The sequence below is a fragment of the Salvelinus sp. IW2-2015 genome, unplaced genomic scaffold (assembly GCF_002910315.2).
Source record: "Salvelinus sp. IW2-2015 unplaced genomic scaffold, ASM291031v2 Un_scaffold2563, whole genome shotgun sequence".
Taxonomy (NCBI): Eukaryota; Metazoa; Chordata; class Actinopteri; order Salmoniformes; family Salmonidae; genus Salvelinus; species Salvelinus sp. IW2-2015.
Window position 1 is genome coordinate 2,710 of NW_019943874.1, and position 27,438 is coordinate 30,147.

The 27,438-nt window shown below is 42.3% G+C and overlaps 3 protein-coding genes and 1 long non-coding RNA gene across 4 annotated transcripts; 3 read left to right on the forward strand and 1 right to left on the reverse strand.

Annotated features, from left to right (window-relative positions):
* Nucleotides 1–308: 308 nt before the first annotated feature.
* On the forward strand, nucleotides 309–5,561 carry LOC139025367 (uncharacterized). Its single transcript, XR_011476946.1, has 4 exons — nucleotides 309–1,343; nucleotides 1,662–1,767; nucleotides 1,851–2,234; nucleotides 5,439–5,561. It is a non-coding gene; the product is annotated as an uncharacterized lncRNA (long non-coding RNA).
* A 4,429-nt stretch (nucleotides 5,562–9,990) lies between these two features.
* LOC111964609 (taste receptor type 1 member 3-like) lies at nucleotides 9,991–11,344 on the forward strand. The gene is made up of 3 exons (XM_070440459.1): nucleotides 9,991–10,281; nucleotides 10,457–11,241; nucleotides 11,329–11,344. The coding sequence occupies exons 1-3, from the start codon at nucleotides 10,021–10,023 to the stop codon at nucleotides 11,342–11,344; spliced, it is 1,062 nt and encodes a 353-aa protein (XP_070296560.1). The 5' UTR covers nucleotides 9,991–10,020.
* A 221-nt stretch (nucleotides 11,345–11,565) lies between these two features.
* On the forward strand, nucleotides 11,566–12,989 carry LOC112074292 (taste receptor type 1 member 1-like). Its single transcript, XM_070440460.1, has 3 exons — nucleotides 11,566–11,571; nucleotides 11,676–11,796; nucleotides 11,969–12,989. Exons 1-3 carry the CDS (start codon nucleotides 11,566–11,568, stop codon nucleotides 12,889–12,891), a joined length of 1,050 nt encoding a protein of 349 aa, XP_070296561.1. The 3' UTR covers nucleotides 12,892–12,989.
* A 108-nt stretch (nucleotides 12,990–13,097) lies between these two features.
* On the reverse strand, nucleotides 13,098–26,946 carry LOC112074291 (aldehyde dehydrogenase, mitochondrial). Its single transcript, XM_024141485.2, has 13 exons — nucleotides 26,738–26,946; nucleotides 25,963–26,067; nucleotides 25,192–25,332; nucleotides 19,591–19,670; nucleotides 18,375–18,486; nucleotides 16,829–16,957; nucleotides 16,609–16,722; nucleotides 16,376–16,478; nucleotides 15,357–15,541; nucleotides 14,825–14,989; nucleotides 14,029–14,186; nucleotides 13,764–13,878; nucleotides 13,098–13,579 (listed from the first exon to the last, which is right to left on the reverse strand). Exons 1-13 carry the CDS (start codon nucleotides 26,852–26,854, stop codon nucleotides 13,547–13,549), a joined length of 1,557 nt encoding a protein of 518 aa, XP_023997253.1. The 5' UTR covers nucleotides 26,855–26,946; the 3' UTR covers nucleotides 13,098–13,546.
* Nucleotides 26,947–27,438: the final 492 nt, after the last annotated feature.

Here is a 27,438-nt window from a genome sequence, read left to right on the forward strand (position 1 = left end):
GCATTACAGCTATATACATCGATTGGTGGTTTACTATCAAACGGTTACACTGAGTACACATAGTTTCTCCACTGTTTTGAACCAGTTTCTTCCTGGAGGTAACGATTGATGAAAAGGTGCTACTGAAAGTGTTAAAGACAGGTTCTTGTTACCCTGATGGCCTACTCTATGCCCTTAGCTGTATCTTTGGTCGCAGCTTACGTTGGCACAATCCTCCGTGTGTGTGGTGGTGGTGGTGGTGGGTGGTGGGTGGGGGGGCAGTATGGTTACCTATACCATAAAACTACATGCAATTAGAACCAATTTAGGACCGTTTGACTCATGTTCATCAACACATTTGCGCTCTTCCTAGTTGAGAGTTATTGAATATGAATATAACAGGTGAAGGTCAAGTGTTGTATTCACCCAAGTCACTGAGTAAAATTGAGAGCACAGTTTATACTGGCATCTGGTGGATAGATAAGTGAATTACATACTCAAAGCTTACATTGTAACATAGTAGGCAATGCAAAATACGTTTTTATATATCATTGCAAATATAATGACGCGAATCATTAATTGATCATCTACGCCCAGTAGCCTACATGCAACGAACGTCGCCGTGTGTGCCAAGTGCGTAATTGTTGCGCCAAAACCAGGTGAGCGCAATTATCAAGCGCCTACAAGATTAATATTTAAATGGTCACTAGTTTGCTAACAACAGTGTGTCCACGAGGCGCTCTGGACTACAGAGTTTTATTATTTATTTCTGCGGCTTTGGTCACGTTGAACATGGCGCAAGTTGCGTGGATGTTTTGTCTGTTTGCATCGATTTTTTCTGCCTTTCCATTCACACAAGTATCAGCGGAAGCTGATTTTAATGTTGACAGATGGGAGGGTCAAGTGCATCAAGACTACCAATTTTCGGAGCCGCACCTCCCGGGCAATGTACCAGTGCGTGAGGTGATCAGGCCTCGGATAGGGGAAGACGATGCCATCGGTGCCCAGCGGTCAGAACCACCATACTACTTCCTTCCCATGTTCCAGCACTCTGCGGTTTCCGTCGTCGATAGGGACTTGTTCAGACCAGTCGCCGAGAAAATACGTTTCCCCAGTATCTTGACCAACCTCTTGTTTCCGCCACAAAATAGCCCAGAGCGTAACCACTTCTCTCCCGTGCATAATCCGCGTGGAGTGGAAGTGTGGTGCGGGTACAACAAGATATCCGTGCGCATCAACAGAGGTCAGCTTAGGTTTAGCTGTCTGGCCTCCATGCTCTTCCTGGGCACTTGCCCTGTCACCCGGGTCACCCCACTTTTCTTTTACTTCCATTATGATTGAATGACTGTGGCAGTACTCAAACGGTAAGATGTGTTGGGATACATTTTGTCCTCACTATCCAATAGGAGCACACTCTTAAACTGACCCTGAAATATGTACTCTTTATTCTGTTAATGACTTCCAGACCATGAATGGCCAGCTGGTGTACTCCAGCTCACTTAGCTTTTCTCCAGAACCACAAGGGCCAGTGAAAAGAGCCATACCTCTCAACCTCCCCATTCAGTGCATATACTGTATAACCGGTGTAATGCCCACTAGACTAGCCTACAGTAGGCATTTATACTTCAGTCTTACTACTGTGTGATGAGTGTTTTTTGCTGTTTACCATCCATTTCCTTAAGAGATTCCACTACTCCTACAAAGTTGGCTATGTACCTGAGATGCATGACCGCAATCTCTGGAAGAGTATGAATGGCAAACACATCTTTAGGCTCACTGCATGCAATGGTAAGTAAACATGTCCCATTACAAGAGTTTGCAAGTTGATTTAAGGGGCAGAGAATGAGGGGCAAATCGTTCTCCAAATACAGAGCAATGGGAACAATTGTCGTCAGAAGAGGGCTACATGCTTGAGGAGCCAATGTACTTCAAAGCCTACGCTGCTTTTGTCCCCAAAGATGAGTGTGTTTGTTGATTCCTGCTTTGTTACAACATCCAAGGACCCAAATGCCACACCTCGCCTTGAAGTCATTCACAACTTTGGGTAATCAAACACTTAAATTCTCACACACTGATGTAGATATAGCATTTGTATCAATCAATTCTAGTGGTGGGTATATCCACGTGTATGTGTTTTTAGATGTATGGTGGACAGCAAGCGGAAAGGTAGTCAGTCCCAGTTCTTCTCCAGAGTCAAATGTTCTGCTGTGGATGCACTGTGGATGCTTTCCTGTTTCCCCCAAATCACTGCCAAGGTTGGGCTATATCCTTTTATGGCACACAAATGTTTCCACAACACCAGTGAATAGGGGGATATACACTGCTCAAAAAAATAAAGGGAACACTTAAACAACACAATGTAACTCCAAGTCAATCACACTTCTGTGAAATCAAACTGTCCACTTAGGAAGCAACACTGATTGACAAATTTCACATGCTGTTGTGCAAATGGAATAGACAACAGGTGGAACTTATAGGCAATTAGCAAGACACCCCCAATAAAGGAGTGGTTTCTGCAGGTGGTGACCACAGACCACTTCTCAGTTCCTATGCTTCCTGGCTGATGTTTTGGTCACTTTTGAATGCTGGCGGTGCTTCACTCTAGTGGTAGCATGAGACGGAGTCTACAACCCACACCAAGTGGCTCAGGTAGTGCAGCTCATCCAGGATGGCACATCAAGGCGAGCTGTGCAAGAAAGGTTTGCTGTGTCTGTCAGCGTAGTGGTCCAGAGCATGGAGGCGCTACCGGAGACAGGCCAGTACATCAGGAGACGTGGAGGAGGCCGTAGGAGGGCAACAACCCAGCAGCAGGACCGCACCTCTGCCTTTGTGCAAAGGAGCACTGCCAGAGCCTGCAAAATGACCTCCAGCAGCCACAAATGTGCATGTGTCTGCTCAAACGGTCAGAAACAGACTCCATGAGGGTGGTATGAGGGCCCGACGTCCACAGGTGGGGGTTCTGCTTACAGCCCAGAACACCGTGCAGGACGTTTGGCATTTGCCAGAGAACACCAAGATTGGCAAATTCGCCACTGGCGCCCTGTGCCTTCACAGATGAAAGCAGTTCATACTGAGCACATGTGGCAGTCTGGAGACGCCGTGGAGAACGTTCTGCTGCCTGCAACATCCTCCAGCATGACCGGTTTGGCGGTTGGGTCAGTCATGGTGTGGGTGGCATTTCTTTGGGGGCCGCACAGCCCTCCATGGGCTCGCCAGAGGTAGCCTGACTGCCATTAGGAACCGAGATGAGATCCTCAGACCCTTGTGAGACCATATGCTGGTGAGGTTGGCCCTGGGTTCCTCCTAATGCAAGACAATGCTAGACCTCATGTGGCTGGAGTGTGTCAGCAGTTCCTGCAAAGAGGAAGGCATTGATGCTATGGACTGGCCCGCGCCGTTCCCCAGACCTGAATCAATTGAGCACATCTGGGACATCCATGTCTCGCTCCATCCACCAACGCCACGTTGCACCACAGACTGTCCAGGAGTTGCGGATGCTTTAGTCCAGGTCTGGAGGAGATCCCGCAGGAGACCATCCCCACCTCATCAGGAGCCATTCCCAGGCGTTGTAGGGAGGTCATACAGGCACGTGGAGGCCACACACACTACGGAGCCTCATTTTGACTTGTTTTTAAGGACATTACATCAAAGTTGGATCAGCCTGTAGTGTGGTTTTCCACTTTAATTTTGAGTGTGACTCCAATCCATACCTCCATGGGTTGATACATTTGATTCCATTGATAATTTGTGTGATTTTTGTTGTCAGCACATTCAACTATGTAAAGAAAAGTAATTTAATAAGAATAGTTCATTCATTCCGATCTAGGATGTGTTATTAGTGTTCCTTTATTTTTTGAGCAGTGTATATATATAATATAACACCCAATGGGGAGAACAAGTATTGATAGACTGCTGATTTTGCATGTCCTACTTTACAAAGCATGTAGAGGTCTGTAATTTTTTATCATAGGTACACTTCAACTGTGAGAGACGGAATCTAAAACAAAAATCCAGAAAAATCACATTGTATGATTTTTAAGTAATTTATTTGCATTTTATTGCTGACATAGTATTTGATACATCAGAAAAGCAGAACTTAATATTTGGTACAGAAACCTTTATTTGCAATTACAGAGATCATAGTTTCCTGTAGTTCTTGACAGGTTTGCACACACTGCAGCAGGGATTTTGGCCCACTCCTCCATACAGACCTTCTCCAGATCCTTCAGGTTTCGGGGCTGTCGCTAGGCAATACGGACTTTCAGTCCCTCCAAAGAGTTCTATTGGGTTCAGGTCTGGAGACTGGCTTAGGCCACTCCAGGACCTTGAGATGCTTCTTACGGAGCCACTCCTTAGTTGCCCTGGCTGTGTGGTCATGGCTGGAAGACCCAGCCACCGACCCATCTTCAATGCTCTTACTTGAGGGATGGAGATTGTTGGCCAAGATCTCGCGATACATGGCCCATCCTCCTCCCCTCAATACAGTGCAGTCGTCCTGTCCCCTTTGCAGAAAAGCATCCCCAAAGAATGATGCTTCACGGTTGGGATGGTGTTCTTGGGGTTGTACTCATCCTTCTCTTCCTCCAAACACGGCAAGTGGAGTTTAGACAAAAAGCTCTATTTTTGTCCTTCAGACCACATGACCTTCTCCCATTCCTCCTCTGGATCATCCAGATGGTCATTGGCAAACTTCAGACGGCCTTGACATGCGCTGGCTTGAGCAGGGGGACCTTGCAGGATTTTAATCCATGACGGCGTAGTGTGTTTACTAATTTTTCTTTGAGACTGTGGCCCAGCTCTCTTCAGGTCATTGACCAGGTCCTGCCGTGTAGTTCTGGGCTGATCCCTCACCTTCCTCATGATCATTGATGCCCCACGAGGTGAGATCTTGCATGGAGCCCGAGACCGAGGGTGATTGACCGTCATTTGAAACTTCTTCCATTTCAATAATTCTGCCAACAGTTGTTTGCCTTCTCACCAAGCTGCTTGCCTATTGTCCTGTAGCCCATCCTAGCCTTTGCAGTCTGACAATTTTATCCCTGATGTCCTTACACAGCTCTCTGGTCTTGGCCATTGTGGAGAGGTTGGAGTTTGTTTGATGAGTGTGTGGACAGGTGTCTTTTATACAGGTAACGAGTTCAAACAGGTGCAGTTAATACAGGTAATGAGTGGAGAACAGGAGGGCTTCTTAAAGAAACTCACAGGTCTGTGAGAGCCGGAATTYTTACTGGTTGGTAGGTGATCAAATACTTATGTCATGCAATAAAATGCAAATDAATTACTTAAAAATCATACAATGTGATTTTCTGAATTTTTGTTTTAGATTCCGTCTCTCACAGTTGAAGTGTACCTATGATAAAAATTACAGACCTCTACATGCTTTGTAAGTAGGAAAACCTGCAAAATCGGCARTGTATCAAATACTTGTTCTCCCCACTGTATCATACTCTGTTCCACAGCGTCTCTACCTGCACTGTACTATGACTGTCATGAAATTCACTTCAAAGTGGAGCGCCAAGTCCTGCACGTACAATAGAGCAGTGGGAAGGTAAACTGTMTTTTTGAGATTCCAACAGTAACCTCGACCAATCTCATCTATTTCTATATCCAGTGGTGGGAAAAGTACCCAATTGTCATACTTGATTAAAAGTAAAGATACCTTTAACAAGTAAAAGTAAGCCACCCAGTAAAATACTACTTGAGTAAAAATCTAAAAGTATTTTATTTGAAATCTACTTAAATATCAAAAGTAAATGCTATAAATCTTCTCAAATTCCTTGTATATGCAAACCAGACGGCACTATTTTCTTATTTATTTATAGGTAGCCAGGGGCACACCAATACTCAGACATTTACAAACAAAGCATGTGTTTAGTAAGTCTGCAAGATCAGACAGTAGTGATGACCCGTGAGTTCTCTTGATAAGTCTGTGAATTGGAACATTTTCTGTCCTGCTAAGCATTCGAAATGTAACCAGTACTTTTGGGTGTCAGGGAACATGTATGGGATTAAAAAGTGCATTTTCTTTAGGAATAACTAGTAAAATAAAAAGTCAATRTAAATAGTAAAGTACAGATCTCCCCAAAAGGGTTGTACCTCAAAGTATTTTTACTTTACACCACTGTCGATCACAATAATTTGCTCAAGAATTACATCACAAGTTACATAGACTGGTCATGATCAATGTGTAGGACACTGATGATAATAATGAAAACATTAAGTAATTCAGTTATTTCATGCTACATTGTTTTTTGCACTGGTTAACCAGGGGTTTATTCACTAGAAACCAAACAAAAGCTAATGAAACAGTGAGTGACCTACCTGAATTTGTCCAATAGAAACTCTTGTTTGTTGCAAAATGTTTTCCGTTTGTTTACTCCAATCTCCGTTGCAAAACGTTTTGGACTAATGATTACACCCCTGGTTGTTATTTCTTGTTAGGTGGGAGGAGCTGTATGACCCTCCCTCTGTGTGCTCCTGCTGTGATTCTGTCTGTGAAGTGTCAGAGGTTTGTAAGTATACAACACAGTTAATGCTGGACCACCTCTTTTCTCTAATTCATCTTAGATGATGCTGATCTGTAACCTGTGGTTCTGCCTGATGTAACCAGGGCCAGCCTTGAAGTATCCTTCAGTGAAAAGCCTGATCACCAGTAAACCCTGGAGAGTGTTGGAGGACAGGGAGAAGAGTTTGCCCATTCGGGCTGAGGAGAGACAGCCAGACAGTGAGAAAAGGGTGGAGGAGACCTTGGCAGTCACTTATAGAGTGGAGAAGGTGAAGTTTAAAAGCTTGGCAGTCGCTCCTTGGGAGGAGGAGAAAAACATGTCAGTTGCTGTTATGAATAAGGTAGAGGAGGTGCAGGAAGGGACAGTTATAGGAGAGGAGGGGGTGGTAGCCAGAAAAGAAGAGGGTGTGGAGGAGCCGATTGAGGACAAACAGGCTGAGAAGGAGATGATTGAGGTGGCAGCTAGAGCTGGTCCTTGGTAATCTTCTCTCCACTCGGCAGGCTCCATGTACCCCTGCAGAAACGCTGCCGCTTCGTCCACCAAAGGCATCTGTCCAACCCCCACTCTCTCAACCTTTGACCCTTCTATCCCAGCAACCTGCTCCTTAGCTTTCTTTGACACCTTAGCATTCATGGTGACAACTCAACTCACTTGACATGTTCCACTGAGCTACCTCCTTAACCGTCACAGTATTCCCAGCTGTAGAGGAAGAGCTGGGGAGGTTTTCATAGTCTAGTGAATGTTTCAATGCTGCCTACTTTACAGTTTTAATGTCAGTTTAAGTTGCAATCATTTCAAGTGTTTGTCATACCAGCCATTTTAAAAATGTATCTATTTCTTTTCAGGACAAGCTTGCTGTGCTGGAAACTTCTGTTCCTATTGGAACATTGACATGAATTAACTTTAAATAAAATATTTCATAAGAATTACACCTAAGTGTCCTTGTATTATTGAATATTAAATTACCCTTGTTATAAGCAATGAACAATGCTCTGAATGTTTATGGTAGCTGGGCATTTGAAGGATGTATTTTTGTGGGGATGTATATTGAAGATGTAAACATGTACCTTTCAGAGAATGCCATAACTATTTTACACACAAAAATGGCATTGGGTCGATGAGTTTCTAGTGGATAGACCATATGGTTAATTAGAAAATAACCTAATTAATGAAACAATCTAAAAGATGGCATTATTTTCAATAAACTCTGCAACTCTTCCAACTTGACTTTTCACAACTGCCACCAGTTTGGTGCGAAAACTTTAACAAAGATAAGTTTGTAAAAAATAAAGTAGATTAAATGCTGAAATCCTCATATTAAAACAAATGGTATTCCCTAAGTTGATGGTTCATATTTAGGATCATGTTATCTGATTAATTCATATATTTTACATGTGATAAATAAGGCCATGCAGAGGGACAGAGATAATTAGACGCCTGTGATAATCTGAAGTACCACAAAATACCACCAGATGTCCTGTGATTAAAAATTCAAAAGAAACTTGAAATTACCCAAATGCTGGTTGGTAAACTTCGAAAGTTACCAGTAATATACCCCTCCATACACATATTTAGCATTAGGAGCTAGAAACAGAGCTGCCATGTCTATCGGAGCCACTTTGGTCACTACATGCAACCCTAGGCAGGACTGMTGTAAAACTCTGTTTTCAAGCTATTTTGTGGGGATGGCAACAAGTGGTGCATGAACAGTGTCTTTCAGATGCAAATGATGAACATATGTAAATTGCATAGTGCTGTTTGGTTCAAAAGAGTATGACATTGATGCCGCCAGTAGCATTGAATGCAAGGCAAGCCAGCGAGCCTTTTGTATAAAATAATAGCCAATCAGTGTAGATCAACTGTGAATGGTCCTGGCGCACACAAAAAGTGTCAAGGGAAGTCAGTTTGGATTTGGCTTCACTCCAATCACATTGCATCGAGAGCAAACATTGACAGAAGCTGGTTGTGCATCTCATTGTATTGTCCTCTGGTGGTTAGCTAGTTATCTAAAATTGTCCCTTTCCTAAATTAGCTATGGATGATAGGGATTTGGACTTGTGGTTTTAATTCATTCTCTGTACTGGCCAATGATTATAATGGCGATTCTGATCCAACCATAAATTCATACATTGTGCCCCTGGCCAGAGAGGATGGAAGTTCAATATGTAGCTAGATGTAGAAGGCTAATGTTAACTAGCTAACATTGCCCATGAAATGAAATTAGGCGAGCAAGCATTTTAGCCAGGTAGCCTAGGACAAAAAATGAAAGTGTACTGTATGACAGAGTGATAGACCGTTTTATAAATGTGAAAGAGAGAATGGCATTGGCATTCTCTACAAGTATGGTGAGTCAACATGTTTTTTCTATTTGCACAAACGCGCATGACTACATCATATTTATCTAATGTTTATTGGACTAAATTGTTTTTGGTATCTTTTAGTTGTCACTGTATTAGACTAAGCAGAGGTGATTTGATGATGTTAAAGGTGAAATGGTGCTGGAATAGTGGAGGCAGCTCCTGTTTTCTTTGGGACCTGCAGTAACTCTCAGTGGTTCTAAAGCAATAGTTCTTTAGTGGTCCTAAAATGTCGGAAACATTAAATTGCTTGACCATGCTGTAGGTCATGTAACTGATTGGTACATGCAATATGCTTTGTGGACTTTCACCAGACAGGTTGCTCTCTGGTTTTGTGAAGAAACAAAGGCGTGGTTGAATTTATTCTGCCACTGTGTCTTCTTATTGTCTCAGCCTTAGGCCTATGTATCACGGTTTCAAGGCATATGAACTATGAATTATCACAACACATAGGTTGTAATATGGCTATTTATTCTGGCTTGGCTTCCCCAGCGATTTTACCCACACACCGCATTCCATCTATTAATGCGCCCGTCCTCCTATAGCTCCTCCCACCAGCCTCCTCTGGTGGAAATGTCAAATTATTTTGTATAAAGGGATATGTGAAAGACCTGACAGATATGACAGATATTTTCATAAACCTCAAGACATGTTTCCATAATAGCCTGACCATGGAAAGGTGGATGTGGTTATCCAGGTATCAGAAGCACGGAACAAAAACAAGGAAGTAACGCAACATGTAAAACAGAGTGAAAGATGATTGGTATCAGTCACCTCAGTAGATGGAGAGCATTTCAGCCTCTGCTCTAACAACTCACTCTTACTTAGAAACCTACAATGTTGTTTCTTGTGGTGATGGTGTCATTTCACCTGATGAAACAAAGTGACACATGCTCCTCTTTACCACAACTCAGCCTGGATGGAGACTACATTCTGGGAGGACTATTCCAGCTGCATGAGAAGTATGGAGTGACTGGTACAGCGACTGACACTGAAAACAGAAAACCTGAGGTGCTTCAATGTCACAGGTAAGTCAAAGTCTGCTTTCACCCCTGGGGGAAAAAAACAATACTGTAAAGGTCAAACTTTTTTTGTTGCACACATTGACAGTAAAACTATGCAACCTTCTACATTCCAGGTTTAAATTTTCCTCAGCAAGCTACCAGCAGATTCAAGTCATGAGGTTTGCTATTGAAGAGATCAACAACTCCACATTGCTGTTGCCTGGTGTCAGCCTGGGCTATGAGATTTTTGACTACTGCTCAGACTTGCTCAGTTATGGGGCTGCTCTGGACTTTCTGACCCAAAAGAGAAGAGGAGCCATCCCCGTGTGGAACGGTACAAACTACAGACCTAAAGTCATCTCAGTCACTGGCCCGTTTGGAAGCAGCCAAACCATCAGTGTTGCCCCTCTGTACATGTCTGAGATGATTCCAATGGTAAGTAGTATTTTATGGCACAATATAACCTCATGATGGTGCTATTTATACAGTAGCTGCCTTGTGTTTGTACTCTTCAGGAATGGGTCTGTAGAACACTGCAATATAAATGTACCTGTACTGTAACAATCCTTGTTCTCAAAAAGCATTATCGTTTTGTGTTTTACTTCAACAGGTGACTCATGGGGCATCAAGTGTCAAACTGAGCTCCAAAAACAGATTTCCCTCCTTTTTCCGAACCATTCCCAGTGACAAATATCAGGTGGAGTCTATAGTCCGTATACTCCAACAGTTTAACTGGAACTGGGTGGCTTTCATCGGTGGTGACAATGACTACAGCAGAGACGCCTTGGCAGTTTTTCAGGATGAGATTAGACCAGCTAACATCTGTTTGGCGTACCAAGACACCATTCCCCAAAACCAATCCTTAATAGGGCGTCTATTCAACAACATAGCCATGTTCAATGTCCAGGTTATTSTAGTCTTTGCCAATGTGGAGTTTGTCATTCCTTTCATCCAAAAGGCCATAGATCTCAGAGTGAAGGAGAAGATATGGATCGCTAGTGAGACATGGTCCATGAACCAAGAGTTGATCAAGAAGAGTCAGATTGAGAGGATAGGGACGGTCTTMGGTGTCACTGTACAGAGGCACAAGGACCTGAGAGGATTTGATGAGTTCATTAACAACACAGTAAAATCCAGACATGAGAATGCATGCACTGACATGGACTTGAAGGAAAGATGTGGTCAGATTTGCTCTGACTGCAACTCCACCAGTGCCCAGACAATTATTGGAGAGGACCCGACATACAGCTTTGTCATCTACTCTGCAGTGTATGCTGTGGCTCATGCACTCCACAATGCTTTGCGGTKTGGGACACGGAACTGTGCCAACTCAGAAATCATTGCTTATCCTTACATGGTAACTGAGCTGCATCTCCTTCAACATGAAGCCTTATGGTCAACCACATCACCAAAAATATGGTTAACAATATGGTTAATAATTGACGCCATCTTTTATTTGACCATTTTGTCTTGCATTCCCAGGTCACAGAGGCACTAAAACAAGTCAAATTCAAATTGGACAATCAAAGTATAGAGTTTGATGAGAACGGGGACCCACCGGCTCATTACGACATTGTACACTGGGACTGCAAAAATRAAACATGTTCTAATGTGGACATTGGCTCATACCTTACCAACCCCACACCAAGCTTCCATATTAATGAAACTCTCATACATTGGTTTGAGGGCACAAAGGTTAGTACTACATTCTTCAAAAGCATGCAAGTATACATTATACACCATCAAAACACTGCGTGGTATTCAAATTAGTGATMACTGATGCTGGTCTTTTCCACAGTGATATTTTAAGCTGTTCCTACTTCTTGCAGGCTCCAGTTCTGCAGTGTTCTAGTGAGTGTAAATCTGGCTCCAGAAGAGTTCAAACTGGCTTCCACACCTGCTGTTTTGAGTGTGAGATCTGCGCTGATGGAAAGTACATCAACCACACAGGTACTGAGCAACATGACTTTGTTTTTGCCTGGAGTTTTTCCTTGACAGGTCAATCGGTCAGAAAGAACACCTGGCACCATTTATTACCTATGAATCACATGACAAAAATTGTTATCTGTACACATATTAGAATCTGTCACCCAGACTTTCTCTTCCCTTCCTCTCCCAACAGCCGATCCCTACAGCTGCATAGCATGCCAAAAGGATGAGTGGGCCAGGATTGGCAGTACCTCATGCACTAAGCGCTCTATAGAGTATCTGCATTCTGATGCTCCGTTGGCTATTTTTCTGATGTTCCAGGCCAGCTCCATCATCCTCATCTCAATGGCCATCTTGGTTCTGTTCCTTTATAAGAATGACACCCCTGTAGTAAAGTCAGCCGGTGGGAGGCTCTGCTTCTTCATGTTGTGTTGCTTGTCCATGTCCTCCTCCAGCGTCTTCCTCTACATTGGCAAACCCACAGAGGCCATCTGCACCTTACGCAATTCTGTGTTTATAGTCTTCTATGTGGCATGCCTGTCCTGTCTCGCTGTTCGCTCCTTCCAGATTGTCTGTATCTTCAAAATGGCCGCCAAACTGCCCAAAGCTTATGATTTCTGGGTCAAGCATGGTGGTCAGTGGATCACTATTATCACAACCACTGTCATAATGCTGTTTCTGTGCATTTTGTGGATAGCCATTGAAGGACCCAGGCCCAATCAGATAACATTGTATAGCGAGGTAATTTTGGATTGCACATATGGAGTCATCCCCATCTTTTATGTGATAGTACTGTTCGCCGCTTTGCTGGGTATTGCATGCTTTAGTTTTGCCTACATGGGAACTGACCTGCCCAAAAACTACAACGAAGGTAAATCTATCACTTTCAGCTTGCTTATCTTCTTCATCTCTTGGGTCATCTCTCTGACGGTGCACCTGTCTACCAAAGGAAAGCACACACTCTCCGTCAATCCTTGCTCTGTGCTGTGCAGTCTGTATGGTATACTCTTTGGTTACTTCTTCCCTAAATGCTATATCATTATCGTTACACCTGAGCATAATACAGCAGCCTATTTTCAAACTGCAATCCAGAGTTACACACGTCAACCTAGATAATGTACAGATGTTGAGACATATGACTTGTGTGGCACTAGAACTGCCACTACTGTGTTTTGTGATTTGTTTCTTTTCAGTCTATATCAATATATTGTAATCCCATACCGTTTTCCTCCTTAAAAGCATTTTAATTGTTTGCCTATTAATAAAACACATTTGCAATTAATGTTTGTCCAATCAGATGACAGTAAGTTCAAAGCAAGTAATAGCGTGTATCAAGTGCATTTATTATCCAAAATCCTTTCAAAGTTCACACTTTCACTCTACAAGAGTACAAAACTACTCTGCATTGTAGCAGGGATTCAGCATATTAAAACAGGATGAACATAATGACTGAAATAAGTCTTATGAAATATTATGGCATGGTCTATGAAGTGCTTAAAATAAGCTGTTGAAGTTTGACAAGGCTGTACAAGCTGGTTGTAAACAAGGCTGTACAAGCTGGTTGTAAACAGTACCATGTCTGTAATTGTTTTCTCATCTTGTTTGGAAATTCTTTGCATGAAGTTAGAGATGAGTACAGAGGCTAAGTAACACTGAAGTCCAACTGAATAACTGAGGACTCTGTGATAAACAAAATAAAGGCTGATTTAGTCCCATAGAGCCTTACTATGGTCAGTTAGTTTCCTTGATTGGAGGCAGAGTTCAGACGTCTTTATGAGTTTTTCTGAGGGACCTTGATTGTTACCTGAGGTAAAGAATAAAATATGTTTTGAAACATTGACATTAACACATTTTGTGAACATACATACAGCTGCTTGTGAGATGTTGCTGTTTATTACGTATGTAACGTGGCAACAGCGTTCATACATTTACGTATTGGGGCCTGAACATTTTATCCTACAGTATTGTGGTGGTTATGGGGTCTTTACCGTTTTCACTTCAGTGTAGTTGTCCAGGCCATATTCTCCCAGCTCACGACCGTTACCAGAATATTTGTAGCCACCGAAGGGGGCTTGTGCTCCAAACACATCATAGCAATTAATCCTTAGGAGAAAGAAATGGACAAACCACATACACAATTAGCGGATTATAAATGGGTCAACTTCAACCAACCTCTGGACCTTAATACTACGGAAAGAAATGGACAATTTGATGGACATATTGTAAAATAAAGTAAGCTAGAAATCAGCGTACCAGACAGTGCCGGCGCGAAGTCCGCTAGAGATGTAGTGGGCCTTGTCGATGTCTTTGGTGAAGACAGCAGCTGCCAGGCCGTACTTTGTGTCGTTGGCTCTCTCAACCACCTCCTCCAGAGTCTTAAACTTCAGGATCTGCATCACCGGCCCAAAGATCTGAACACAGACAAAGTGTTATAGAGGAGAAATTCATTTAAAGAATCTAACCTAAAGAGATCTGTTCTCTGAAGAGACACATGTATGATCTTGTCTGGCTACTTTCCTTTGAGCTAGAATACTTAATTGAAACAAGTGTTCTCCTCGCCACAGTTTCGCTAAAAAGCTAAGGGATGGAAAAATGTAACCACTCAAATTCATAGACGGTACATMGACATCAAGGACTGACCATCCGTGATATCCAATGTATAGTTTTAACCATGTTTTGAGGCTATACATTGTTTGTTTACATTTGTTGTTTACAAACACTGGGGTAAAACAAGCTTATATTGTAGGTTCTGATGGGGTATGACAGGGTATGAACTAAGCTCATGAGGCATTTATACATTCTATTCTTTAAGAATCAATGGATATATATCATTAATTTACAAGTTCAAAAATGAATGTAGCAACTAAGGATTCTAGCTTCAGAATAGCCACACAAATATACTTTAGACAACCAAAATATACAGGCTTTTCATTTTCATGGTATAGCCAGTAGGGGGATGCTGTCAAGGCAGCCCCAAGAGCCAAAATGGTGAATCTTGACAGCCAGTTTCATGAAGAGTGAGTTGTTAATAATAAATGCCATGCTGTACCTCCTCACGGGCRATGGTCATGCCGTCCTGGACATCTCCAAAAATGGTTGGTTGGATGAAGTAGCCACGGTCTGCAGCCACCCCTCCCCCGCACATCAGCTTGGCCCCCTCACGCTTCCCACTGCTGATGTAGCCCAGAATCTTCTTGAACTGTTCCTCATCCACCTAGATAGGGAACCGTTTTACAGTGCTCGTAAGTGGGTGTCTTATTAATGTGTTAGGAAGAGAGCTATAAACCAAACCAGACTACAWGTRCTTGTGTATATGTATGCATGCAAGTGCGTTCTTGTAGTTGTTTTCTGATAAAGGCTCTGCATTTGGAAATGCTGGTACCACAGTTATTTCAGTACAATAGAGTGTGCAGCTCTTCTATTTTTATCCAGTGTCTTATGTTTGGGTGTGTGTCTTCAACTCCTACTCTACTCGTCTGGGTGTGCGTCTTCAACTCCTACTCCACTCGTCTGGGTGTGTGTCTTCAACTCCTACTCTACTCGTCTAGGTGTGTGTTTGTGCACCATGCAGTATCTCTAACCTGCGGTCCCTGCTCAGTCTTCATGTTGAAGGGGTCTCCCACCACCCTGCTCTTGGCCCGCTCCACACTGCGCTCCATAAACTCATCATAGATGGTGTCCTGCACATATGTACGGGAGCCGGCACAGCAGCACTGGCCCTGGTTAAAGAACAGGGCAAAGTGGGACTGTTCCACCGCCTCCGCCACTGCAGAAAGAGAGAGAGAGAGAGAACACAGTCATACATAGCCGATATGTTTCCACTTGACGTTTTGCAGCATTGGACTCCATGAAATTGACACCTGGCCTTGGGGTGAGTAGCTGCCGGAAGTGTTGTGGAATCCAATGGGCTGCTTTAGCATTAGCTAGCCTAGCATGCTGATGAAAAAGGCAGTTTAAAAAACTAGCAGTATTTCAATCTTCTTGATTTTCCATGTCGAATAATGGGATAATTAGGAGTACAGTGACATCTTCCATCCCTGGATTGAGGTACGCTTTCTGGCCATATCCTGCATTTGTCACTGCGGAGCAAACATTATAGCTGAGCAAGGTTTTGACTTGAAGCGGAAGGTGTATTTACTGCTGAACCTCAAGTCGAAACATATCGGCCAAGTCAGACACAGCAATCGCAATCAAACAAATAAAGACACACAGGCAAACATGCACACGCCTTAGTAGATTTCAGAGGAGGTCCTATAGGAGGACGGGCTCATTGTAATGCTGGAATGAAATAAACAGAACGATATCAAACACGTCAAACATATGGAAAMCAYKTTTGACACCGTTCCATTGATTCCATTCCAGTCATTACATTACGTCCTCCTATAGCTCATCCCATCAGCCTCCTCTGGTAGATGTCCGTTGTAAAAGTAGCAGATGCCTGCTGCAATTGATATTTCATAAATAAAAACGGACACCACGCTTTGCTTAAGATATTGCTAAATAATCTGTAGCAGACTGTCCAAATTAAGTGTTCCCATTTATGACATATTTCTAACTGGATGCCCATCCCAAAAGTAAAGTTGCCTTGAGCCATACTCACTGTTGGCATCAGACATGATTATGTTGGGGCTCTTTCCTCCCAGCTCCAGAGTGACCTTCTTCAGGTTGCTGGAGCCAGATGCCTGCTGGATCAGGTGACCTACCTGGACACAGAGCATGGAGCTGCTTAGACAGCACAAGGCTCATTCTCATACACACACTAATACACATTGGCCATTTGAAAGCAGTGACTCAGTTCTTTGAGATGCCTAAAGTATGGGCGGTCTGTCTTACCTCAGTAGATCCTGTGAAAGCCACCTTATCCACATCCATGTGGGAGGCGATGGCAGAACCAGCAGATGGACCCATACCAGGCAGGATGTTCACCACACCTGGAGGGAAACCAACCTGAGAGAGAGAGGGGGGGGGGGCTTAAGAAGTGTGGTAAGGAGGGTGTGTTTGTGTGTTATGTGTGTATTAGTGTATTAGTGTATTAGTGTATTAGTGTACCAACCTCCTTGATGAGACTGGCCACATACAGGGCAGTGAGGGGGGTCTGCTCAGCCACCTTCATCACCACAGTGTTGCCTGTAGCCAGAGCTGGCCCCAGCTTCCATGCCTGCATCAGCAGAGGGAAGTTCCACTGAGGGAAGATAGAGAGAGGAAGAGAGTGAACGGTAGAGTGAAGACAGCCCATGTCAAACGTGTGCATAAACACGTGCAAAGTACACAGACATAAATCCATGCATGCACTCAACACATTAAAGTCCAGGCTGCCACTATATTTACACAACACAGCCTTGCAGCCCTACCAGGTTTTGGAGGCAGGGTGTCGCCTTAAATTACCCCTCTCCCTCCTCCCAGTCTCTTTCACCATGAGACTGGTGGGACTGAAGCCAGCTCACTGAAACAGCTCTGCCTGCTCTTAATTCCTCTCCACTCCCAGTCTCTTTCACAATGACAGACAGAGCAAACACACCTGCTCTCACAGGCAAGAGGAAAGGGGCCACAAAATGGCAACGCTGGTCATTTACAAAATAGCCTCCAACACTCTACTCAGCAAATTGGATGTAGTCGATCACAGTGCCATCCGTTTTGTCACCAAAGCCCCATATACTACCCACCACTGCGACCTGTATGCTCTCGTTGGCTGGCCCTCGCTTCATATTCGTCGCCAAACCCACTGGCTCCAGGTCATCTATAAGTCTTTGCTAGGTAAAGCCCCGCCTTATCTCAGCTCACTGGTCACCATAGCAGCACCCACCCGTAGCACGCGCTCCAGCAGGTATATTTCACTGGTCATCCCCAAAGCCAACTCCTCCTTTGGCCACCTTTCCTTCCAGTTCTCTGCTGTCAGTGACTGGAACGAATTGCAAAAATCACTGAAGCTGGAGTCTTATATCTCCCTCACTAACTTTAAGCATCAGCTGTCAGAGCAGCTTACCGAGAATTGCACCAGTACACAGCCCATCTGTAAAAAGCCCACCCAACTACCTCATCCCCATATTGTTATTTATTTTTTTGCTCCTTTGCACCCCAGTATCTCTACTTGCACATTCATCTTCTGCTCATATATCACTCCAGTGTTAATGCTAAATTGTAATTATTTCACCACTATGGCCTATTTATTACCTTACCTTCCTAATCTTACTACATTTGCACACACTGTATATAGATTTTTCTATTGTGTTATTAACTGTACGTTTGTTGATCCCATGTGTAACTCTGTGTTGTTTGTGTCGCACTGCTTTGCTTTATCTTGGCCAGGTCGCAGTTGTAAATAAGAACTTGTTCTCAACTGCATCAGCAGAGGGAAGTTCCACTGGTCAAATAAAGGTGAAATTCTTATTTTTTTWAATTATTATTATTWTTWTTTTTTAAATACACTAGTGACAGGTTAGCTGGTTAAAAATACCAAATCTGAATATGAACTATTGAGGAAGTATATTGAGAATGTTGTTTAAGATTCATCAAGGAGTTCCATTCCTAACCCCTAAACGGTTTAAGATTCATCAAGGAGGTCCATTCCTAACCACTGAACAGCTCCTTCACTCACTCACCGGGATGATCTGGCCACACACACCGATGGGCTCATGGCGAGTGTAGCAGAAGAAGTCTCCATCAATGGGAATGGTCTTCCCCTCCCACTTATCTGCCCAGCCTGCATAGTACCTGTGCACACACATGCACACACATGCACACACATGCACACACAGACAGACAGTAAACACTTGGACTCAAGAATCCTCCAAAATATTACACCTTTCAAATACATCAAAAGGGATATGGGGAGTGTCAATATTTCTCAACTGCTTTAAGTACTCACTACATTCCATATTCAGTAAATACCAGGAGGACACTAGACTCAGTAGGGCTACCATGTATAAATGTTTATTATGAAATAGAACGGCAGAAACTATAGTTTCAGATATCAAGAGTAGAGGGACATTTTTTCAAAGAAAGAAACTGTAAATGAGTCTATTTCCAATCTATTAAAAGGTAAACAAGCAGACTTGCAGTAGATTGAGATAGTGATTAGATCCACAGTGAGTATACAGTAAGCAGTCTAGGTCATGGTGATGGGTGCAAGCCAATCAAATAAGGGAGGTTTGGCAGTCTGCAGTCACATTCTTCTAAGAACTAATTCACAGTCAGTCAGTCTCACCCTCTTTTCCCCCCTCTCTTTCCCACCATTCTGTCTCTGCCTCGCCCTACAACTTCACACACACACTTGAAATGTAACAAACATTCAACCATATAGCATAATGCCACATCTGGCACTTAAGATTTATGACAACTCATACATGTTGGTTTGCAGAAAGTAATAATAATAATAAATTACATTTGTAAAGCCTCCGAAGCACTGTGCTTCGGAGGACGCATGGCTTTCGACCTTCGTCTCTCCCGAGCCCGTACGGGAGTTGTAGCGATGAGACAAGATAGTAATTACTAGCGATTGGATACCACGAAAATTGGGGAGAAAAGGGGAGAAAATTTTAAAGGCAACTGACACAAAGAACACAGCTGACACAACAAAGGACAAGGTCACCAAGGAGCACAGCTATCAACAGAAAGCCTTCCTAAAGAGAAAGGTTTTTAGGCCCGTTTTAAAGGAGCCCAGAGTCTGTGGTGCCTTCAGGTGATCCCGGGGGGCATTCCAAAGGCTGTTGGCAGTCGAGCTGAAAGCCTGATCCCCCCCCCCCCAAGGATTTAATGCATGCGTTCATTTCACTGCTCTCACACATACACCCTGCAATTTTTATTACTGTGACTGACCTGAGGCACTTGACCACCATGGGCACGTCCACGCTGTAGGACACGGCATAGGGCTTCCCATTGTCCAGGGTCTCCAGTTCCTATGGCAAAATAAGGTCAAAGTGTCAGAGTTCCGCCATGGCCTAATTAATGAAGTTTGATTGAGGACAGATAGTAGCAAGGCTGTATTCTGTAATACGTAACACTGTCAGACAAAAGGTGTCGTTGTACGCTGATGATTCATGTTTTCTTTTAAAACCACAATTTGGATCCCTCCACAGCCTCAGAGGATCTAGATACTTTTGCTAACCTCTCTGGATTAAAACCAAATGATGATAATTGTACTATATTACGTATTGGATCACTRACAAAAAAAATACACATTTTACATTACCGTATAGTTTACCAATAAAATAGTCTGACGGAGATGTGGACATATTCCGAAAGAAAAAAATGATCTCACTACAATACATTTTAACAGAAAGTTTGCAAAAATAGATAAGATCTTGCTACCATGGAGAGGAAAATACCTGTCTATTTGTGGAAAAATCAACCTGATAAACTCTTGAATCATATCCCAGTTTACCTACAGTTGAAGTCGGAAGTTTACATACACCTTAGCCAAATACATTTAAAGTCAGTATTTCACAATTCCTGACATTTAATCCGAGTAAAAAGTCCGTCTTTGGTCAATTTGGGTCACCACTTTATTTTAAGAATGTGAAATGTCAGAATAATAGTAGAGAGAATGATTTATTTCAGCTTTTATTTCTTTCATCACATTCCCAGTGGGWCAGAAGTTTACATACACTCAATTAGTATTTGGTAGCATTGCCTTTAAATTGTTTACCTTGGGTCAAACATTTCGGGTAGCATTTCACAAGCTTCCCACAATAAGTTGGGTGAATTTTGGCCCATTCCTCCTGACAGAGCTGGTGTAACTAAGTCAGGTTTGTAAGCCTCCTTGCTCGCACATGCTTTTTCAGTTCTGCCCACAAAGTTTCTATAGGATTGAGGTCAGGGCTTTGTGATGGCCACTCCAATACCTTGACTTTGTTGTCCTTAAGCCATTTTGCCACAACTTTGGAAGTATGCTTGGGATCATTGTCCATTTGGAAGACCCATTTCCGACCAAGCTTTAACTTCCTGACTGATGTCTTGAGATGTTTCAATATATCCACATAATTTTYCTGCCTCATGATGACATCTATTTTGTGAAGTGCACCAGTCCCTCCCACAGCAAAGCACCCCCACAACATGATGCTGCCACCCCCGTACTTCACGGTTGGGATGGTGTTCTTCAATTTGCAAGCCTCCCCCTTTTTCCTCCAAACATAACGACGGTCATTATGGCCAAACAGTTCTATTTTTGTTTCATCAGACCAGAGGACATTTCTCCAAAAAGTAGGATCTTTGTCCCCATGTGCAGTTGCAAACCGTAGACTGGCTTTTTTAATGGCAGTTTTGGAGCAGTAGCTTCTTCCTTGCTGAGCGGCTTCAGGTTATGTCGATATAGGCCTTGTTTTACTGTGGATATAGATACTTTTGTATCTGTTTCCTCCAGCATCTTCACAAGGTCCTTTGCTGTTGTTCTGGGATTGATTTGCACTTTTCGCACCAAAGTACGTTCATCTCTAGGGGACAGAACGTGTCTCTTTCCTGAGCTGTATGACGGCTACATGGTCCCATGGTGTTTATACTTGCATACTATTGTTTGTACAGATGAACGTGGTACCTTCAGGTGTTTGGAAATTGCTCCCAAGGATGAACCAGACTTGTGGAGGTCTACCATTTTTTTTCAGAGGTCTTGGCTGATTTCTTTAGATTTCCCCATGATGTCAAGCAAAGAGGCAGTGAGTTTGAAGGTAGTCCTTGAAATACATCCACAGATACACCTCCAATTGACTCAAATGATGTCAATTAGCCTATCAGAAGCTTCTAAAGCCATGACATCATTTTCTGGAATTTTCCAAGCTGTTTAAAGGCACAGTCAACTTAGTGTATATAGACTTCTGACCCACTGGAATTGTGATACAGTGAATTATAAGTGAAATAATCTGTCTGTAAACAATTGTTAGAAAAATTACCTGTGTCATGCACAAAGTAGATGTCCTAACCAACTTGCCAAAACTATAGTTTGTTAACAAGAAATTTGTGGAATGGTTGAAAGAAATAGTTTTAATGACTCCAACCAAAGTGTATGTAAACTTCTGACTTCAACTGTATATGCTTATGGGCTTACCTACACCTAGCGACTTGTTTTTTAAATTACATGAGCAAAGAATATTCAATTTTATTTGGAACGGCAAGCAAGACAAAATTAAAAGGGCCTATTTATATAGTGAATATGAATTCGAAGGGCAGAAATKATTAAATATCAAAGCATTAGACCTCTCACTAAAGACTACATTCATACAAGAGTTAAACTGAATACAAACTGGTTCTCTAGCAGATTAGTAAGAATGTCTCACCCCATGTTCAAGAATGGCCTTTTCCCATTTATTCAGATTACAACCTCTCTTTCGGTTATTTGAAAATGAAATAATCTCCAAAATATCGCTTTTTTAAAAACAAGCCATAGAAACTTGGTTGCAATTTCAGTTGAATCCACCAGAAAATACAGGGGGAAAAAATACAAATAATATTATGGTTAAACTAAAATATACTAATTGATAATATATAAATATATTGACTATATAAAAAAAAAGAGGAATAATCTTTGTAAATTATATCATAAATAGGACTGGTGGAGTTGTCACACATGCAGCTAACAAAAATATATAGAAATGTCTGCTCTACACAAAATTACAACCAACTAATTGCAGCATTACTGCAAAAATGGAAGAGGCAAGTGGGGAAAAATAAGGAACTTGTCTGTCGGCATATGACAGCTCGCTTGGAGTTTTCCAAAAGGCACCTAAAGAACTCTCAGACCATTACAAATAAGATTATCTGGTCTGATGAAACCAAGATTGAACTCTTTGGCATGAATCCCAAGCATCACATCTGGAGGAAACCTGACACCATCCCTACGGTGAAGCATGGTGGTGGCAGCATCATGCTGTGGGGATGTTTTTCACTGGGAGACTAATCAGGATCGAGGGAAAGATGAACGGAGCAAAGTACAGAGAGATCCTTGATGAAAACCTGCTCCAGAGCGCTCAGGACCTCAGACTGGGGTGAAGGTTCACCTTCCAACAGGACAACGACCCTAAGCACACAGCCAAGACAACACAGGAGTGGCTTTGGCACAAGTCTCTGAATTTCCTTGAGTGGCCCAGCCAGAGCCCGAACTTGAACCCAATCTAACAAATAACCTGAAAATAACTGTGCAGTGACGCACCCTATTCAACCTGACAGAGCTTGAGATGATTGCAGGGAAGAATGGGAGAAACTCCCCAAATACAGGTGTGCCAAGCTTGTAGCGTCATACACAAAAAGACTTGAGGCTGTAATCGCTGCCGAAGGTGCTTCAACAAAGTAMTGAGTAAAGGGTCTGAATACTTATGTGAATGTGATATTTCAGCTCTTTTTATTTGAACTACATTTGCAAAAAAAAAAATTGACCTGTTTTTGCTTTGTCATTATGAGGTATTGTGTGTAGATTGACAAGTGAAAAAAACGTTTTAATCAATTTTAGACGTAACAAAATGTTACAAAAACGTAACAAAATGTTACAAAAACTTAACAAAATGTTGAAGAATTAAAGAGGTCTGAATACATTCTGAATGCACAGTACCTTCAGAATGTATTCATACCCCTTGACTTATTCCACATGTTATTGTATTACAGCCTGAATTCAATGGATTAAATGTTTTTTTTCACCCCTCTACACAAACTACCCCTTAATGACGAAGTGAAAACATGTTTTTAGAAATGTTTGCAAATTGATTGCAAATTAAATATTTTTTTAAATTTGATATTTCATTTTTTTATTGTTAATATATTTGCAAACATTTCTAAAAACCTGTTTTTGCTTTTTCATTATGGAGTACTGTGTGTAGATTGAAGAGATCAGTTTTTAAAATCCATTTTAGAATAAGTCTGTAACGTAACAAAATGTGAAAAAAGTCAATGGGTCTGAAAACTTTCTGAATATATGGGGGATTGGAAACAATGAAGACAATTACATTGCTGGAAGCCATCTGCAATGTTAAAGCTGATCTACCCCATAAAAAATGTTGAATTAAAGAAAAATGCCAGATTGCTATACCTTCCTAGAAAAAGCTAATGGAAAATCAGTGTTGTACACAGAAGCATACAGTATGTACTTAGAGATAGGCTCTGTAACATGCTGCTAATGGGCTAAACAGATGTTATACTATAACAATGTCATATCAAATTACAGGGACTATTTTCTGCTACAGGGTATTAATCAGTTCAGAGTCCAGTTAAACACCAGTAACCCTCACTTTAGTTAGGTCACATTAGAATCCAATATTTTGAAAAACAGAGACCGTTGCACAAGCAAGACAAACCCCAGGGAATTAATTGGCTCATCGTCAAGAGTGAATCAAAGATTATCGTCGTCCACGCACCATTTATTTGGCTTGGCAAATGGGAACACAAGAGTATATGTGGTCAACATAACACACACTGCAAAATGTATCTATATACAACATTTACAGGCACATACAGTTCATGTTGAGCACATTGGACTGTACATACTTGAACAGATTAGCCAGTCTTACAAGTACTAACGAGTCACTGGCTTGGCTCTGGACAGACTCCCTCTCACATACACACCATATCCATATTTAACATGTAGGTGGAGCCGGTTCAGTGGACAGAATCAGTGCTATTTCCAGACCTGATGGACCTTGCACCCTTGATAAGCAAATCTGACAGTAGTTAATCAAGTCCAATCTAAATACTGTACTAACAATCCTACTCTCTTATAATACACMCCACCCCCCCCCCCCMCMCACACACACACACACACACACTAAGCAGCTTGTTTCTCTCTCCAAGAACCAATCCCTTGCGTGAACAAAAGAAAATCAGATTTTAGCAGGGCCTCAATTACCAGGCAAAGTGGGGCAGCGTCCTGTGCTGAGGCCGTTCATTCTTTTATCAAAACAAGCCCAGAGAAACCCTTTCACCACAATAGCCTTTCCCCTATTACTTTCACCAAACAAGCAAAACCTGTAACATAACATCAACAAATATGCTTTGTGTATGTCTTGGAAGAGCAGCACTAAGGAATTATTTTACACCACTTCCACTGCAGTTTCTCAGTGTTGATCATGTGACCTAGCCGTGACCCTGCGTCTCTATCTCTACCATGTGGCTTCAGTGCGGGTGCTGCTTAGGTCAGCAACCTGTAGAATACAGGACTAACACAGTGACTCTGCAAAATATGGTGCTGCTGTTTACAAGCCAAATAAATCTATATGAACATACATTTTTTGAAGATAATATTTCTGGGTAAAATGTTTCCACCACTGGAAGGTAACATTTGTGCCAGTGCCACACAAGTAAACTCTAATACAACCCCAACAACTTTGCTTTCTTTGGCATGAGTGCCAGACCAGGAATGTTGTGCATCTAATTAGCCACTCATAACACCACTTCAGGTTAATCATTTCCATTGACCAGCAGTAATGGGACAGCGTCACTGACCGCTAGGTAGGCTGTGTCCCTCTCGATTGCGTCTGCCAGTCGGCTCAGGAGCAGCCCGCGGTCCGACGCGTCCATGCGTCGCCATGGTGACCCAAACCTGAAGGCCTCCCTGGCAGCCTTCACAGCCTTGTCCACATCTGCCTGGAAAGAGGGAGAAGGAGGCCAGGGGGAAAACAGAGGGAGATTAAAATAAATATTAGATCATATCATTTAAAAAATGGAAAATAGAAATGACAACGCCGCACACTGCTGCTCATGCTCGTAGGTGATATTAATTTACAACAACGTTTCACCCTTAGATCATCAGACATCATTTAAAAAAATTACTTATCAAGTAATTCAATTACGACAGTGTAATAACACAAAAAAGATGGTCACACACCTGGCCCCTGCAAGATTGTGCTCTAATTACACCTGTTGTTACGGTTAACGTTTCCCCATGGTTATTTTACCCTCTCGTCCTCCGACCACACCTAATTGTCATGTTTCTGCTTCAGGCAACTTCGTTGTCTTAGCACGCCAAGGATGTAGTGTTGTTGAATACAGAAACAGTGAGGGGCCTGTTCAAATGCTTTGAAAATGCCGTCTTCCTTCCTCTCTTCCTTGAGACAGTCATTACGACTGCATAGGTCCAAGCTATGTAGGCTAGTGGAACCCCTGCGTTCACCAATCCAATTATATTGGATCAGTGATTACTCCAAGGAACCGAGGATGTAAGTCTTGTAATTAGACAGAACAGAGCCAGGTTTCAAGGCAGTTCCAGCCACTGACCTTGTCTGCCTCAGCCACCTGACAGATGACCTCTCCTGTGGCTGGGTTGATGGTGGGGAAGGACCTCTTGCTGACGGCATCCTGCCACTCGTTATTGATGAACAGCTGTAATGAGACAGAGGGGATTTGATTAGGCTCTATGTTTAGATTACAGATGTTATCACAACTCTTTGATCCAATAGACCGAAAATAAATTGGGAGCCAGTATAMACACTGTATTGTCCAGTTACATCCCATTAATTCCCTTCAGTTTTTATTTGTGCAGTATTGTAAGATACTGTCTCTGACATAATATTGCAGTTGTATAGAAGTCTCTTTATAAATTCCCCCAAAACAATTGAACAGAAACACATGCATGTACATGTGTTGTGGCTGTCTATGTACAAGCTGGTCTTTCAACTCTAGCAAACGTTGTATTAATGCAACCCAGGAAGGTTTCTGGCTGTCTGTCACATTACAGTTTTGCATAACACCATCATACCCAACAATTATCTAGTGTATATGTAATTCAGTTGACCTAATGTATCGGATAAGTACGTTCTCACAAAGTTCAATCAGGTCAAGTGTTTCAAATGTCAACAAGAGTTATCAACAAGTAGGCTAGCTAGTCAAGCAACAATTTAAAAAATGCATCTAGTCCAAAAGATATTGCAATTCTCACGTAAGCCTAGTTGCCTTGCAATGAATTGCACATGGCAGAAATACACTAAACCGATCATTTCAGTCGTGTGCAACAATGATAATAGCTACTCTGTTGTGAATGCTTATCGCTTACCTTGTTGTAATGGACTTCGGGCTGTGCGCTTGGTACCGGGATGGCGGCCGCAGAATACTGACAATTCGAAATGCCAGAGATTCGAGGCAAAGTTCTGGATAACACAATTCGGAGCATCGTGCTTCTTCAACACAAACGTGTATGTCAACCAGGAGAGCGGGCTTTCACAAAGTATTGTACAGTGAAGTCGATCGTCATCTGTCACCCGCCCCAATGAGCATGCGCAGTAGAGCCTTCCTTAGATTACGTTTACAAAGTGAAATGCAGGCTATAGCGCCTGCATCGGTACATCTCAAATTCGCAAAGAGGAAAACATTGGTGGAAAACATTAGATAAATAAAATAAAAAATGTCAAACAGACCTCAAAAACACATTTTGTTACAATACTTCAGATCATCTTTGCAACAGCCTCCCCAACACCCAAAATAAACTATTCAACCAAGGTAAGGGAAACATTTACAAAGCAATATTGTAAATGAAGGCACATTTTCAACACAAGAAATCATGACCAAAAACAAGCAGACAGGTTATGCACGTCCTCATTTCCAGTGGTGTAAAGTACCTAAGTAAAAATACTTTAAAGTGCTACTTAAGTATAATTATATATTTTTGTTGCCGTTGGGGGGGCTGTACTTTACTGTTTATCTTTTTGACAATTTTACTTTTACTTCAATACATTCCTAAAGACAATAATGTACTTT

Excerpts from the sequence above, each read along its gene's own strand:
- LOC112074292 (XM_070440460.1), top strand. Across the intron at positions 11,797-11,968 it reads AAAGTACATCAACCACACAG|CCGATCCCTACAGCTGCATA; the intron begins GTACTGAGCAAC and ends CTCTCCCAACAG.